Genomic DNA, 17,758 nt, shown 5'->3' with positions numbered 1-17,758 from the left:
AAACTTGTTCCATCTGGAGATAAGCCAATTATGGAAAGGCCTGGAATGGAACTAAGCCCATTCCACCCTTCCAAAGGCAGACACTGAATAGTGGACCATGCATCCCAGAGTGTAAAGACATATGTCGACTGCGCAGACATCCATGTACTCCTAATGGAAGAGTGGAGATACCGTCATAAGCCAGAAGAATTCTCAGATTCTGAGAATCCAGCAGGGCTCCTAGGTGAAGAATACCCAGAGAGGGATGCAGGGAGGACTTTTTCCCCATTGATTAAACGTCTCCACCCTGAAGAAGCCACAGTCAACCTGACCGGCTGTAAAGTACCCCGGTGATCCTGCTAAGAGCAGGAGGCCATCCAGGTACAGGAGCATTGGGATACACTGAGCAGAAGAACTGTCAGAAAATCCAAAATGCTGGTAAACCCCTGTGGGGCTGAGAACAGTCCCAACATGCAGAGCCCGAAAAATTGTAAGTGCTGTGATACAGCAAACCTCAGTCCATGCTGAGGCAAGGTCTCTTTAAGTACCCGTAGGCACGCGTCCTGTATATCCAGTGATACCATAAAGTCCCCAGGTTCCAAACATAGTATGATGGAGCATAGGGATTGCCTCCTAAGCCCAGGTAGCTTTAGGAACTGGTTCAGGGAATTGAGACAGAGAATAGGCCAAAGAGGACCATTCAGCCACTGCACCAGAAAGAAAGCAGAACAACAGTCCCTCGCTGAGAAAGTGGGGATGGCCCAATTAGCTCCGCTTACCGCAACAACTGTATAGCTTTCTGGATTTGTAAGGCCCTGTTCGGGTCCGAATAAGGGCCTGCGTACCATCACATGGAAATAGGCGCCTGAGCAAAGAGAGGGCGTACCCTCCTACCCACGTAGCCGCGGCAACTTGACACTAGTACCGGGCGAACTGAGAAAATCGCCATCTCCCAGTGGTAGGCCTGTCTCGTCAGGCTGAAGATATATCCGTAGGTTCAGAAGCAGGATCGGCTGGCAGTCCAGGCCTGCTCGGTACTGGATATGTCGGCCCTTGTAAAGGCCGACAGTCTATGAAAAAACAGACTTTTAGGCTGACCCAGAGGACAAAAAGACTTAGTCTGAGGCCCTGTAGTGGGCATAGCTGAAGGCGGTAAATTTGTACTGCCACTGTCAAGGTCAGGACCCAACAAGATCTACCCTATAGATGGTGTCTGCACCTCTGCATTCCCAGAGCGCAGCCATAGGGTATTACGGAGGATACAGTCGCAGCCGGAACTCTGAAAGTTAGGAGACTGGTATCCAATATAGGCATGTCCACCTATGTCAACTGCATATATTACGTGAGCGACCAAATACATTTGAACCCCAGACGTGTTGGTGGGGAAAAAACATTACAAATGCATCAGCTCAGTATGCAATAGTATTAACCAACCATGCTATAGCCATGGTAGGATGGGTAACAACCCCTGAAAGCGAGTATACTGATTTCAGGCAGAGTTACCACCTACGGATCGGAAGAATCCGACCACGCAGGAATGGGATGCGTAGTAACGTCTGTAATCAGACGAGTAACACGCCCATCCACCCCAGGAGGGGCTCGTGATGACCCCCAGGGAATTTGGGACAAGAGGCCAAACACTGTTGTAATACCTCGTATCTGGCAACAGCCAGAGTCCCGCCATGCGATCCACCCGCTAGTCAGCAACAGGGAACCAGAAGGCACGTAATACTGAGGGTGTATGATACAGGTGCAGGTCAACATTCACTCTAACCAGAATGGACCTGCTACCAGCCCGAAAGCAGGGATAATAATACCTGAAATAGGCTTCCCCCCGTGTAAGAGGGAAAGAGCCCAAAACAGTATCCAGTTCACGGCAGAGCCAACTGGGAAGTAACCACAGGGCGTCAACCACGCCAATTTGCGTTTCGTAGAAAACGACATCCACCCAGGGTGGCTGTTGTGGTAATCCCAGCAAGGGGAATGACAGACTATTGTGGCACCAGGGAGAATTCACATACTAGAAAAACCCCTGCAGGGAGCTATAGTCTGTGTCACAGGGGAAGAGTGCAAGAAACTGCAAGATACCCTGAGATGAAAAGGGCAGTATGGTGAAGTAACCCCAAGTGAGGTACAACAATGGGGCCCACCCGGCGATCCGCAATTGAAAGGATCCCGAGAAAACAAACCGCCCAAGGGGGTCGTGAAAGGGGCCGGCACCCGATGACGCCACATACAGAACCCTTTAAGAGTTAAATCCTCCGCACTAACACCTGCAGCACATGGCTTGCAGGATAGTAAAAATGGGTGCGGTATAATGCTCTATCTCCTGGTCAGACATATCTGACCAAGCATTGCGATCAAGCAGCGCTATACTGGTCCTGACTGATACTAAAAATTAGCTGCAGGGACCCATTTTCAGCGTATGCAACACACAGTTCCACTCAAAATATGGCAACGTGCAGCACGCAACAGTATGCGACAAACCTCACAAATATTAACAAGTATATACATGTGAGGTCTCAGAACCACCCTACGAACAGCTGTATTAGGGCAGATAAGGAAAAGGGATAGATATACACTGACAGGTGAGAGAATAAAGTACAGACAGTCAGCACTAGCATAAGTCACATACAATGCAGATATATACATATATACATAAACATGTCATATAATATACTGCACTATTACACTGCATGCATCTTACCCAGATTCAGTGTCTGGGAAGGCTACAGCGCTGTGTACATTGACCTGATGGTGAGGTACGCAGGGGGACTGGACCAACTGCCATCTCCGGAGATTTCTGCTGCACCACAGAGAAAATGGCCGCTGGAGACCTCAGAAGAAGCGTGGCCCGCGGAGGAAGCAGCTCAGCGACGCCAGACTATGGATACTGAAAGGCGCGCTGAGCTGAGGGGAGGAGCCGCTGTAACAGGGAAGGCTGCCTCCCCTGGCTGGCTATTAACCCCCGGGACGCCGGCTCCCTGCACCGAACACTAACTCCCTGGTGGTCTAGTGGACACACGGGGTATGGGGGGGCCCACCGCCACTGCCGGCGCATCCGGTCTGTCCCCAGAGACCGGAGGCACAGGACTGCATTTCAAATTCGCAAGCGGTGACCCGCGCCTTACCTGCTCCCCGTGGATCCGGCAGTAGTCCTGGGCGCCCGCAGAGTCCGGCTAGTACAGACTCTGGGGTCCCGCTGAGATCCCCAGATCTGTACTGGCTTCTCAGCGCCAGCGGGGTGACGGAGCGGCAGCTTAGACGTCCCATGGACAGTCTGACGCTGCCGCTCTGAAGAATCCAAAGTACAAATAAAAAACTTTGTCCTTTAGAAAAAATAAAGCTTAGGGGCTGCAAATCAGCCCCCACTGCACTAAACGGTGACCCGACTCCGGCCGGGCACCAACTTAAACTGAGGAGCCTCTGGCTTGGGGGTGGGGTTATAGGGAGAGTGGACCCAAGTGCATCCTGGGAGCTAAAAGCTTTAACTGCGTGGTGCCTTGATTTGGTTCCCAACCTATACCCCCCAAGGTCAACCCTGTGGACCCCCTATGGACCCTGAAGTAGAAATATATATATATATATTTATTAATGATAGGATGAAGCTATGTGGCTTTGGTGAGCCACTGAATCTGTGCTGTGATGGTGAGATCCAGGCTAGGAGGCCAGAAGGCCACATCTGCAAGAAGCAGGTAGGACTCTGTGACTTTGTGTGGAGTTGTGCGCAGACTAACTGTCCTTGACAGTTAGGGCTGATTAAGTGAATGTAATGCCCTTAAAGATGGCTAGGTTGTTTCTTATTTTCTGGTGCTAAGTATCATTTTGTTTGTTTTAACCTGGACAAGCTGTACGGTGATCCATATATGAGCACCACTGACCACTCTACAGAACACCCCAGAACTATAAAATGTATATATATATATATATATATATATATACACACACACACATATATATATATATATATATATATATACACACACATATATATATATATATATATATATATACACATACATACATACATACATACTGTAATATGTTTACTGAAATTGTGTTTAAAATAACTTATTTAAAAAAGACAGCAGGCTAAATGGTGCAAGTCTAATATGGATTGCCACTAATTAAAATGATCTCACCTGTTACGAAGCTGAAAAGTGACTGTATATGTGCTCTGTCTTTGAAGTATGATCGACTTAGACCATTCCAGATGACATCGGATACCCTACGGATTAACTCCCGACCTGACACATCATCTTCTCGTGGAAAACAAGACAAATCCACTGCCCCTCTGGTCTGAGCTGTGAATCGTGCATGTAGTGCTTGGACTACTGATAGCTCCAGGGTTGGAAAGTAGGGTATTCCATGTCGGGGAAGCTCTGGCCTGGCATTTTCATTAAGTTTTCTTGTGCTTTCCTTCCCAGGTCCAGTCTTTGAAGCATCTTCTGTACCGATGCTCTCTTCATGCAATGCTTCTTTGTCCTTCTTAGTCTCAGAAGTTTCCCTACCTGCTTTGTTTACCTCCTTTTTTGTTGTTCTTCCAGTGGTTTCTTTTTCTTTCCTTGCTTGCCCTCCAGAACCTGCATTCTTTGCCAAATCACTCCTAGCACCTCTTTTCCCCTGCATGGACCTAATGCCCCCACGTGTCCCTTGGCCTGTGGAGTCTCCACGTTTTGCCTTTACTCCTTCTCCACCTATTTTGGATAATAAATCAGATCCCCCTGGAATGCTGGTCACATTAGTGGGAACCACACGATTAACTGCCAAAAAGTGCTCTACAAAGCCTAGAGTAAGTGACAGCAGAGCCAGATCAGGCTCCGGACGAGACAGTTCCCACTGGAAGAGACTGATCAGCGATTCCAAGGAGCAAAGAGGGAAAAATGACTTCTGGGTGGAAAGCAGACCCATACTACTGATGTCAGGCTGTGAGGGGGGGGAAAAAACAAAAAGTATGAAATAAAATGCCCACAAAAAGACAAGGATTGCCCTTTTTAATTCAACAACTATGACTACTAATAAGTATTTGATATAGGAAGAATTGATTAATAGTAACTTGAAAGAAGCATGACATTCTTATCGCCCCTTCCCTTATTTTCCATGTGCTTCCCCATACAATAAGGAAACAAAAAGTATACAACTTACTTAATGTGAACAAAGGAATAATAAACAAAAATAATCTATTCCATGTGGAAAGGGAAAATTGGTCTGGTGTTAAGGCTGGTACACACTAGACGATTAAAATGAGCGATTGAATGATAATCGTTTGAAAATTGTTTGCAGATTGAATAAAAAATTGGTCTTTTAGACATCCATCATCGTGCAAACATGCTGGTCAGCCTGACGATAACGTCAGGTTCAGCATGTTTGCAGATGGTGGATTGTGCCTACACTGAACAATGACTGCTCGTTCAGTGCAGGCTCATCACAGACTGGCAAACGACTGCACGATTACAATGTCGTAATCGTGCAGTCTTTTGCCTGTCTTCTAGTGGATGGGCACCTTATGTCTAGTGTGTACCGGCCTCGTTAGCGACAGTACCATGCGGAGTGCCAGCATCGGCAAGTGCGTACACACTTGCCAATACAGGCAGCGATAAAGCGAGGGCGGGAGACATGCTGCATTTGGCAGCATGGCCCTCGCTAACCATGTTGCCTGTTGGACCTGCATGCAGGTCCGACGGGCGATGTTGCAGATGAAGACAGCTCGCATCTTCAACTGCTATAAATGTTGGGAATTGGCACGATGTACCGTTCTGGAACAACACAACATGTCCTGCCGGCATCACAGAGGTGGAAGGAAAATATCGTCACTAACGTAACTGGTCTATATGCGCTCAGCTGGACATGGTAGCGATGCCTAGCAGCATACTGCTCCAAACTGAATTCCCCCCATAATTTGTAATAAAATACAAGTTAAACCCCAAATAGGCTTATATAAATAAAAATTAGATGAGGTGTTTTTGGGATTGCAGGTGCAAGCAGCAGGTGGATTTTTCACGCTTTAAATAGTTCACTTTAGATAGCGTTCCCGCTAGGCTGTTTTAGCGGGGTGTGGTGCCCTGTCCTCCTTTTGGAGGGCAAAGAGCACCCTGCCCTCCAGGAGGAGGGCAAAAAGCGCCCTGCCCTCACAGCCTGCGGGTGCCATCTTCACCCGCGGGTCGCAGTGTCCCGTGGGTGGGGAAATGTGCTGTGACCCGGTAACCGACAAATAGACGCCGGGCGCAAGTGCCCGGCATCTATTCTCCCTGTCAGCAGCGCTTGGGGGCTGCCTGACGTGTCCGTAAGTGCCGGGCACACCCCCCAAGAGTAACGAAAGGGGACGCGTCTTATAGACACGCCTCTTTTTCAACACCCACGCCTCCTCTTCGGGCGCGCGCTCGCCGCACGGAAGTGCCCTTTCTAGCTCCGGCGCCCTGCCTGCCGCCGGAGCTAGAGTGAACACTACTTTAGAGACATAAAAATAATCTAGCACCTATTTTCATGCACCCCCAAATTTGACTGGACTACTTATTTTCACCAAAAAATACTGCTTTATGCCATTCTTCACCACTTATGTAAAGACGCTAATAGCAAGTAATTTACACAACTTAAGTACGCAAATAGCTTTATTTCGGGCTATTAGTACACATCTAATAGCCCTAATATATGTTAGTATATTTTATTTTATTTTAGATTGATTTCCCCAATTCTTTAATTACTTTCGCCTGTTCCGCATTCACCTATTTCTGTTTTCGCCTGTTTTGCAATTGAATTAGGCGAAAAGCTGGGACGCGCAGGGAATGAATTCGCCTCTGAAACAGGCGAATGAGACGGAAAGTCGGACAGGCGAAAACTTTCCAATTTTTTGCCTCTAATTGAATATGGTCCAAGTCTTCATTGGACCCTAAACAAACAGCACAGGTCAGGATTTGGCAATGTATTGCCCTTCAGCTGCGGTGGATCTACACATCCTAACATGTCATGCCATAGGTCTGGCGGAATCAGTATGATTTACCGCCAGCCGCTGTCCGCGCCCGGCTTACCTTTGATCGGTAAGCCGGGTGTCAGGATCCCGGCGTAGGAAAAATGACAGGCGTCGGGATATCGACGCCTGTCATTTAAACCTTGTTGGGATTAGACAGTCGGGAAGCCGATGGTCGGGATTCCGTCCATCGGCTTCCCGGTCTGGCATGCCTGCGTGTGCTTAATGTATCACAGCTACCATGCAGCTAGCACAGGAAGTCTGAGGGACTAACAGCAAAACTGTGGAAGGGCATACTGGGATGTGTAGTTCCACAGTAGCTGGTGTGTCATACGCTGCTTACCCATGGCATAGATCAATGTAGTAGTTAGGAACCATTTTTGGTCATTACACAAAAAGTTCAAAATCAACACTATGGGAGGTATTCAATTAGGTGCGAAAAGTCCCGTACTTTTCGCATGCCGGACTTTTCGCCGACATCGCTGGTTTTCCATGAGGAAAGTATTGCGCTCGTCCCCGCTTATCCCCGTATTCAATTCCAAATCAGCAAAAACAGAACCCTGCGAATTCGAAACCAGCGAAAAGTACTGTCAGATTTGGGGAAATCAGCCTGACACCCCCCAAAAGATGCACAGACATTGGGGATCACTATATATTTTTTTCTGAAAATAACTAGTCCCAGAAAATTTGGGGTACATGAAAATGGGTGCAAGCATATTTTAAAGTTGCTAAAGTGAAGTATTAAAATACGTTAAAAATCCACCTGCCGCAAACACCTGCAATCTTAAAAACACCTGGGGCATACTTGGGGACCCCCCTGGAGTGTATTTCGCTAGTTTTTAAGTTTGTCCTCCAACTTTGTTTTTTTTCGCCCCCAAAATGAAAGTGATTTTTTTTGAGTGCTAAGTTTTTTTTTAACACAGTTTACCTTTGGGGGCCTGTCCCAAGCGTGCAGGGTGGTTCCAGCATGTTTGCATCCCAAAACCCCAATTCTGCACTTTTTTCCAACAGCTTTCATAGGCAAATCTTTTTTGCCTATTCCAATGCATTGACTTTCCGCACCGGCGAAAAGTCTGTGGAAATGAATACGGAGAAAAGTTTTTGCCTGGCAAAATGACATAACCGGCGAAATTTTTCCGCAGAAACAGACTTTTCGCACCTAATTGAAACCCCCCCTATGTTTCTTCAGTGCAAAAGCACAGGTATAAGGCTCCCAGGACTACCCTCCGCCTCTATACACAATGCTGGTTTTTCCATCATTTTAAACCCAAATTAACAGGACAAGTGGAAATAAGTTCCTATAGTTTTACCTTATTTGAATACAAAGATGAAGTCAGGAATGGATGTTATGGACGGAGCAAAATTCAGGTCACATTGGTGTCCAGAGTTTTCATTTCAATGTTCTTCCCTATGGTAGAAAAAAAGCATTTCCATTAAAGGTCACGCCTCCAATATAAGATATCAGAAACAGCAAGTTGTCCATGCCAAACCCAGCAGCCATTTATCCCTATCATCTCCTGACCACTACGGTTGCCTTGTCACTTACAACCCCTTTGTCCATTGTACTTGGAGTGGCCACATTTCCACAATGCATTTTGTGCACCCTCCTCCCAATGGAGGCATCAATGTGGTTATGGATTTGGCCATAGTAGGTCACCCATGCTCGAGGTTTGCCTGGTATAGTGGAAGCCAGCCTCTGCTATTTCGCAATTGAGACTGATTTAGATATTTGCGAGGGAAGCACATTGCTGGCTTTTATTTTTTTTCTTGAATTTTACACAATATCCTGTACATTACATACCTCCCAACGACTCTGCTTTTGACGATCAGGACGTTTGCCCCTTTATCTTAGGAGATATCGCAGTCATGCTCGCTGAAGTGTTGTTGGGGCAATGGTCACTTGATTTTAAATCCATGCTTAATTCAGCAAAGTGCATCTTTTAAAATCATATTAAAATTCTTATAAACTGAACAGTTCACTTTTGTTTTAGTTACATCTATTAACTCATTGACTCACATTTTTTATATATATTTATATAATTTGGAACTATGATGAAAGAGTTTAAAACCAAAAGTTTAATTATATTAACCAGCAGGGCCGTACTGGGGCTCTAGATCAGCCCTGGCCTTCCCCTTTGTGTGAGCTGTAGGCACGCGCACTCACGCAATAGGCGTGTGGCCTCACCTCACGGCGGATAGGTTAACTCTCACAAGGGCATGCAATGAGTCGCAGGGGCCTGGTCCCTCGTCTCTCAGTATCCCGGCCGAGCAGAGTGCTGGGAGGTAGAGTTGCTTGGCAGGCTTTCGGACTGGACCGGCCCATCAGCCCTTCTGGTATTTGCCAGATGGCCAGTCCGGCCCTATTAACCAGTTGCCTGGCGTGGTCGCAGCCTAACTAGGCTCTCCCTGACACGGCCGCATCTGATACAACAGTGTCAGAGTAAACTGTCGGCAGCTGCCCGGAGTTAATCTTCAGGCAGCAACCTTCCTCCCTACCCACTTCTGCCAGTCGAGCTACAGAGAGGTATAATCCTAGGGAAGACAATCTTCCAGCAACCTGAGCTCAAGGAAGCTGCAGCTTCCCTTCCCCAGCTATAGACACTCACTTGGCCCAGGTAGCTAACGCTATCTTTAGAAGGTGTTAGCCATTGTAGCCTATGGGCTACAGATCGCACAATTTACCAGGGCAATCGCCATTTGTTTATGCATGGCCATGATACCACGCATGTGCAGTAATACAGATGGCCCCGAATCAAAAACTAAAGTGATTCATTTGGCAATAACAATACTTTTACACATTGCAAGCATTAAAAATTATGATTAGTGGGTCTTAAACCAGAAAATGAATAAGCAGCCCCTAAATACCATGTAGCAGGGATAGTTCACTCTGTTTATTTGGATTTATTTTAAAAGGCAACAACTTTTCTGTGTAAAAGAGAACTATGCTTTGTGGATACAATGTCAGGCTGACTTCATAAAGCTTATACCAGAGACTGGAGACAAAGCTTTACAGGACATAGCAGACAGTACATTACAGCTGCAGTAAGGGGAATATATTGTTTCTGTCATATGTGATCACTTATATAGGGCCGTAGCCGCAGTGTATCCTCATGTTTATTTTCCTACTATTGAATGAGACCTATACAATCCCTCAGGCTTCCTGTGCTTTATTAGTTACCCATGTAAGTACCGAGGATTTATCACTGCACAGTATCTGTGATGCATTAAGCACACGGAGCCATTGTATGCACAACGTAACATGTTATTATAGCCGACACGAGCACTCACCGGCTCCCAGCCTATGCAGCGAGAAGGAGGATTTCCGCTCTGTGCGTTCCAGGGGCAGGAAACATGCGGCGGCCTCCAGCGTTCCACATTCTGCAACAACCAATGGTACCCACCCGCTGGGTAACGGATAGCGCCCCCTTACCCCTGACGTCATCAGGTCACGTGATCTAGACACAAACCGGCCTGCACGCTGGTGGTGGCTTCCTGCGTCCCCCCACATGCACACACTGTATACAGTACTGGCTGACGGCTGTGCTGTCACTGTGCACGCTGGTGGCGGCCTCCTGCTATTACTCCATAACAGTTGTAGGTTACATTTTAAAGGTGAACAAACCCTTTACTCTTTGATAAGTGGATTTCTATTGCATTGTTTGTAATGTCTATTCATAATAATAGTATGTTTGTGTTTTAATCTATTAATTGCTTGCCGATGTAAGTGGTGTATAGTAGAGTTTTGTCAGTATCTACCTGAGAGGTGAGGTTCCTAACTCACGAATAAACGAAAGTCTTTGAATTTATAACTTTTACTTGATCAAATTTTAAAACATTTTGGAAACAATCGAATATGTCTTACTATGCTACCAAACAAATTGTTCATCAATTACAATCACTTTTATTTTTAGACCACACAAATGAACAATAGCAATTTCTTCTTTTTATTTTACAGGAAATCCACTGGAACCCGCAACTGCAGCATTTCACAGACTTTAACAAAAGTTCAGTTATATTATCAGTTTCGTGCACCAAGCGTTGCCCGGGTTGCTGACTATCCATAAGGCTATAGTGTACATTATAAAGCAATGTTCTCCGTTTCAGCCCCTTATTCAATTCACTTGAAGTCTCCTTTATTGTAATTCTCTCTGGGCAGGATAGGATGTACTAAAGGAAAAATGCGGTACAACCCCTCCTCTTAAAATTGCGGTGGCTGTGCTGAAAGATATCTGTCATGTACATGACAGATTTTGGAAAAAGACGAACAATGAACGATATCGCATGACATCATTGAGGGAGTGTATTTATTTTCTCTGCAGCGCTCGGTAGCTGCTGCTAATATCATTCGTTGTTTACAGCATATAAACTGCCAGATATTTCTAATATCTGGCAGTGATATGCGATAATTGACTGAGATATATATAAAAAATATACACTACCGTTCAAAAGTTTGGGGTCACTTAGACAATTTCGTGTTTTACATGAAAACTGACTTATTTATCAAATGACTTGTAAAATGAATAGAACATATAGTCAAGACATTGGCAAGGTTAGAAATAATAATTTTTTAAATAATAATTTTGTCCTTCAAACTTTGCTTCTCGTCAAAGAATGCTCCTTTTGCAGCAATTACAGCATTGCAGACCTTTGGCATTCTAGCTATTAATTTGTTGAGGTAATCTGAAGAAGTTTCACCCCACGTTACCTCCCACAAGTTGGATTGGCTTGATGGGCACTTCTTGCGTACCATACGGTCAAGCTGCTCCCACAACAGCTCAATGGGGTTGACATCTGGTGACTGCGCTGGCCACTCCATTACAAACAGAATACCAGCTGCCTGCTTCTTCCCTAAATAGTTCGTGCATAATTTGGAGGTGTGCTTTGGGTCATTGTCCTGTTGGAGGAGGAAATCAAGCGCTGTCCACAGGGTATAGCATGGCGTTGCAAATGGAGTGATAGCCTTCCTTACGCAAAATACCTTTTACCTTGTACAAATCTCCCACTTTACCAGCACCAAAGCAGCCCCAGACCATCACATTACCTCCACCATGCTTGACAGATGGCGTTAGGCACTCTTCCAGCATCTTTTCACTTGTTCTGCATCTCACAAATGTTCTTCTGTGTGATCCAAACACCTCAAACTTCGATTCGTCTGTCCATAACACTTTTTTCCAATCTTCCTCTGTCCAATGTCTGTGTTCTTTTGCCCATATTAATCTTTTCCTTTTATTGGCCAGTCTCAGATCTGGCTTTTTATTTGCCACTCTGCCTAGAAGGTCAGCATCCCAGAGTCACCTCTTCACTGTAGACATTGTCACTGGCGTTTTGCGGATACCATTTATTGAAGCTGCCAGTTGAGGACTTGTGAGGCGTCTATTTCTCAGACTAGAGACTCTAATGTACTTGGCCTCCCACTTCTCTTTTTACTCTGGTTAGAGCCTGTTTGTGCTGTTCACTGAAGGGCGTAGTACACACCGTTGTAGGAAATGTTCAGTTTATTGGCGATTTCTCGCATGGAATAGCCTTCATTTTTAAGAACAAGAATAGACTGTCAAGTTTCACATGAAAGTTCTCTTTTTCTGGCCATTTGGAGAGTATAATTGAACCCACAAATGTGATGCTCCAGATACTCAACTAGCTCAAAGGAAGGCCAGTTTTATAGCTTCTCTAACAAGCAAACCCATTTTCAGCTGTGCTAACAAAATTGCACAAGGGTTTTCTAATCAATCATTAGTCTTCTAACGAGCTTAGCAAACACAATGTACCATTAGAACACTGGAGTGATGGTTGCTGGAAATGGGCTTCTATACACTTATATAGATATTCCTTAAAAAAACAGACGTTTGCAGCTAGTATAGTTATTTACCACATAAACAATGTATAGAGTCTATTTCTGATTAATTTAATGTTATTTTCATTGAAAAAAAAGTGCTTTTCTTTCAAAAATAAGGAAATTTCTAAGTGACCCCAAACGTTTGAGCGGTAATGTATGTATGTGTGTGTATGTGTGTGTGTATATATATATGTGTGTGTGTGTGTATAAAATTATAAATAAAGTTCCAGACGGCCGGCGCTCCAGTGCCCTCCGCAAACAAACTCAGCTAGTGGGTCCGTAATATATGCACTCGGGCAGCGGCACTCAGGTCAATATGTGTTTTTAAATGCAGGTAGCTGTAATCAACGTTTCAGAGAATTTTAATGCTCTATCATCGGGATACAAAGAATATACAAATATCCACTTTTAAGACAAACACCACCCCACGTTTCTCGCGCGGCATCCGGATCCACACCAGGTGGCGTATGCACCATCCGACCATTACCATGGAGGCCGCACAATACAAACATTGAAATGTACAATCAAATACGTGTAGCAGGACATAATGTAAGGAATTTCACACATCCTCAATAGCCATAAACATCATTGCAGTATAACTACAATAGAATCTAAGTCATATAAGAAGTGAAAAAATGATCTTGCCTGCTATAGATCTGAGATCATGCAGCAATTGGCTGATGATTCTGTTTATAAGCAGCTTGATTCAGATCCCACGGTGACATACAAAAAGGAGCTCTGCTATTCTTGATGCGGCAGTATGAGACGGGAAGGTATCGCAGGAGTTATGCACAGCTCTGGTTCCTGAGCACCCTGTGATACCTTTGCTTTATACCCTTCCCAAGATACATAAATGCCTGGACAACCCCCCCCCCCCCCGGGTAGACCCATTATCTCTGCTCGGGGATCGTTGTTCCAGGCGGTATCAGTTTTTCTTGATACCATTCTACAACCATGTGTGGTCAATTATCACAATTTTGGATACAACATACTCTGCTGGACTTAGTAGTAGTGGCAGGGGACAGTGTGTGGGGACCTTGGGATGACCGCCCCTGTCGCCTTATCTATAATCTGGCCCTAACTTCAGGTGAAGCAGAATCATATACACATTTATTTATTAGCAATGTTTTATATAGCGCATGCATCTTCTGCAGCTCTTTACCATACCTCCCAACTGTTATGATGTGGGGCACTGTCCCGCCACCCGCGGGCCGCAGTGTCCCGTGCTTAGCAGTGCAGCATTGGATAGATGTTGTGCACATGGTGTCTATTCAGTGCAGAGAGGTAATGGGGGCAGGCTAGCAGCTCCCGGAGCACTGGGCATGTCCCCAGCGTGACAAAAACAAGGGCATGGCTTGCTGACCCAGCATTTCCAGTGAGGCCACAACCCCTTTTCGGACCCAATCTGTATTTGGCAAAAGTTGGTAGATATGCTTTACAGAAAATATTTGGCCATTCACATGAGTCACATCTCAGCTGCATCTCCTCTTACAACTTATACGGCATAACTGGGCTGATTCAGGGCATTCTCACATAGAAATAAAATTAATAAAGTTGGCGCTAGTTATCAGAGAGTGGAGCTGGACTTGAAACAGCTGCTGTTGCCACTCTACAGGGACCCATAAAGGAATCCTGCACTATCCACTCACACCAATTTGTGTGGTACCAACTCACCGCCGATCGCGGCTACAACAAGTGGACACAGAAGCCAAGTTCACAGCCACCCACCCGCTCACCTCCAGTACTCACAGGAAAGACGGAAGCTCCTGCTGCACACATGTCTGACAGACACTATGGAATATATGTGAAAATCATCACTGTTAATTAACAGAGACACTGTTGCATTTTTTCAGAAATATATTTTGGAATATTGGCCCTCATTCAGAGCCGCTCGTTAACAGCAGTACGCTCGTTGCGTTCCGATGTTGAGAAAGCGCGCATGCGTCGGTGCAACACTGCGCATGTGCGTACGGCATATTGCGAGCTTTTTTTGACTCGTTCGTCAAATTGTGTACAGGAAGTGACATGTCAAATGTGATTGACAGAACGGCGTTTTTGGGCGTTGACGGGGGTGGAGATGGAAAAACGCAGGCGTGGCGAGGCGTTTTTTGGGCGTACATACATTATCTGATGCGAACGTCAAATGTGTTCGTACCAACTCATACGTCACTGGATGATCCTCTTTCCGTTCAAACTGCTCGCACAGCTTAGGGTCTGGATTACTCAACCACATTGGCGATGGCCTTCTCCTCCGTCCCGGCCCTCCACGGTGTTTCATCGATTAATTACGGCTTGTCAGAAAAACAGTTAGTTTTGTATTGAAAACCAGCTTGTAATGTGTTTTGAAATCAGTTTTTTGGGTTAGCACAAAACCGTACGCAGGTGGAAATCATAGCTGCTAATGTCAGGATTACACAATCAATTAGCGTACATTTGTTGGTCTGTTTTTTTTGGTTGATATTTGGTTTTTGTGCTATTGTAACAATAATGTCATCATGTTTGTGTGTATTTTTCCATTTTGCTTTTGTCTGGAGATTTTGCATCCTTATGTAAATTTTAAAGTGTTCCTTACATTGCCCTTTTTTTTTGTTTTCGTTTTAATTTTTTGGGAGCTCGTTTTTGCCTTGTGGGCCAGGATTAAATGTAAACCATTTCTAAAATAATGTCAGAATACAATGTCGAACATTTTTTCAAAATTTATTGGAAACTAAAAACATTTTCTGGCACATTTTTGCCCCAAACATTTTTGGCAGTGTTATTCCCAATAATTTTTTAATTTGTGCAAACATAAAAGGTATGGAAACTTAAATCTTATCTCCAAACAAGAAATACACCAGAACATTTTTTTTGGCTCGTGACGTATTTATACATGCGTCCTTATTTTTCGGCCGCATCATTGATCCTATGATCCCTCCTTAATTTGTGCGGGAAAATAAACACTATTTATGGCTTGGGGCGTCTCGAGTCGAGGTGGCGGTTGTTGGTTGTTGGAGGTTACGTTGGTCGGAGTGGATTGTTGGCGGGATTTGGATTTTGCGTTGTTTGGAGTTGTTTTTGGTTTGTCTTTTTGGAGTTTTTTTTTCCGTTCGCTTTTTTTGGTGTGGTTGTTTTCTTTGTCGTGTTTTTGTTTGGTAAGTTTTTAGCCGTCTTACTTTTTGTTCACTTTGTGTCTCCTTCTTTTTGTGAATTTTGGCTCATTAATTTATTCAAAAATTTCCTTTGTTAGGTTTCTTTTGGCTCTGCCCCAACGACCTTTTTATCCGGTGACTTATATATCCTCTATTGGTAAGTTTATTTTTTCACTTGTTTATTAAATGTTCATGTTTTTTTTAACGCAACTTTGTTTGACCTTACACTTTTAACCTTTGCTTTTGTGAGTCCGAAATGTATGAACTAATTCATGCTTTTTTATCTGCGTATTTTTGGACTTGTATTTGCGAACTAATTAGCAAATTTTTATCTGTTTCTTTTTTGACTTGTATTTGCAAACTAATTAGCGCATTTTTATCTGTTTCTTTTTTGACTTGTATTTGCGAACTAATTAGCGCACTTTTATCTGCTTATTTTGTTCCGTGAAATTGGTTGTGTTTTCCCTTTAGCATTTTTTTTAATACATTTGGGCCCAAATTGAGGTAGTCTGTGCACTGTCGTTGTGCTCTTTGCCCAAATGTGTGTTTCTCCCCTTTTCTGTTTTGTCTTGCACCCAATTTAGATTCCTAAATGCCCACCCTAAATTGTTGCATTGTCAAAGGTTTTGAAAGAGTTATTAAGTATACGAGTCATATACTCCATATGGTGGGTATGCCAGATCCTAGAAATGATTACGTTAATTGGAGGAGGGGCCAATTGTTTCCAATCAGCGACTATCTGGCAAGTGGTAGAAGAAAACTATGTGGCGTATTAATTTGTTTTGGTGTTTAGTAGCAGTTGGGACTCTCTTTAGAATTTCATTCAAGATAATGGGCGCACCAGGATCGATAACAATTCTTTTGATGTCTTTTGTCTATCGGTTTCTGTGAGTTTTTGGGTACTGTTGAAATTAACATTATGAATTGAAATTATTAAAAATACCTCAAACATTCAGCATTCATACAACATCAGGGAGAATGATGATGAAATAGAGGGTAGACCTACTTTAAAGAAAATGTATTTTGCAGACCAGCACCAGCTTGGGATAGTAGAACTAACCAGTGTGAGCCTTACAGATTGTTTTTAATAAATGATTTAGGTATTATTCTGCAAAAAAAGTTAAAATGTAAAATTTACATGTTAGGAAAATGTAATTGTTTTTTTCTTTACATTTCAGAAACATTAATAGCATAATGCGCGTTACTAAGTGACATCTAATGATGACAGAACAAAGTACAGTTTTTGTGTTGGACAATTCAGCAGGATCAAATAAGAAAGAGTTATTCTCTTTCAGCCCACACGAGCTTGAGGATCAAGAAGTCTTATAAAAATTGAAGAGTGTAGTAATATTAATGGCAATGTGGGTTATATGAACCTGAAGTAAAGCAGAGAAACAGGCATTACGCCAACTATGAAATAATAACATCATTACTGTCAGGTGCCTTGTTGTTACTTACCACTTTCTGTGGTCACCGCTGATGGTCTCAGCTGCTTCCTCTCTTCAAAGGTTTCTTGTTATGGTAGGCAGGTCATGTGCTTTAGGAAAGGGTGTGTGGCTCTGTACTGCAGTTAAAGGGGCGGTCACTGGACCACCAACTTCATTCAGGTGGCAATTCCTAATTGGCTTGCTCAGAGGTTCCCAAATGCGGTCCTAAAGGCACCACAACAGTCCAGGTTTTACAGATATCCATGTTTGAGTACGGATGGTTAAATCAAATTGACTGAGGTACTAATTAAGTCGCCTGTGGTCAAGCAAACCTGGACTGTTAGTGTGCCTTGAGGACTGAATTTGGGAACCTCTGGGCTAGCCTATTAAATTTACCTCTGAGCAAAGATTTGTGCCAGACTATCTG

At 44.2% G+C, this 17,758-nt stretch overlaps 1 protein-coding gene across 1 annotated transcript in view; it reads right to left on the bottom strand.

Annotated features, from left to right (window-relative positions):
* MEN1 (menin 1) overlaps positions 1 to 10,342 on the bottom strand; it is a 40,484-nt gene extending 30,142 nt beyond the window's left edge. The window contains exons 1-3 of the mRNA XM_088442535.1: positions 10,232 to 10,342; positions 8,254 to 8,351; positions 4,122 to 4,905 (exon numbers count right to left, since the gene is read on the bottom strand). Coding sequence (XP_088298661.1) covers positions 4,122 to 4,890 — 769 coding nt within the window. The 5' untranslated portion in view covers positions 4,891 to 4,905; positions 8,254 to 8,351; positions 10,232 to 10,342. The remainder of the gene's footprint in view (positions 1 to 4,121; positions 4,906 to 8,253; positions 8,352 to 10,231) is intronic.
* Positions 10,343 to 17,758: the final 7,416 nt, after the last annotated feature.

Source organism: Taudactylus pleione, unplaced genomic scaffold (assembly GCF_031769625.1).
Source record: "Taudactylus pleione unplaced genomic scaffold, aTauple2 ptg000313l, whole genome shotgun sequence".
NCBI classification, from domain to species: Eukaryota; Metazoa; Chordata; class Amphibia; order Anura; family Myobatrachidae; genus Taudactylus; species Taudactylus pleione.
This window is presented reverse-complemented; position numbering and strand designations above follow the sequence as displayed.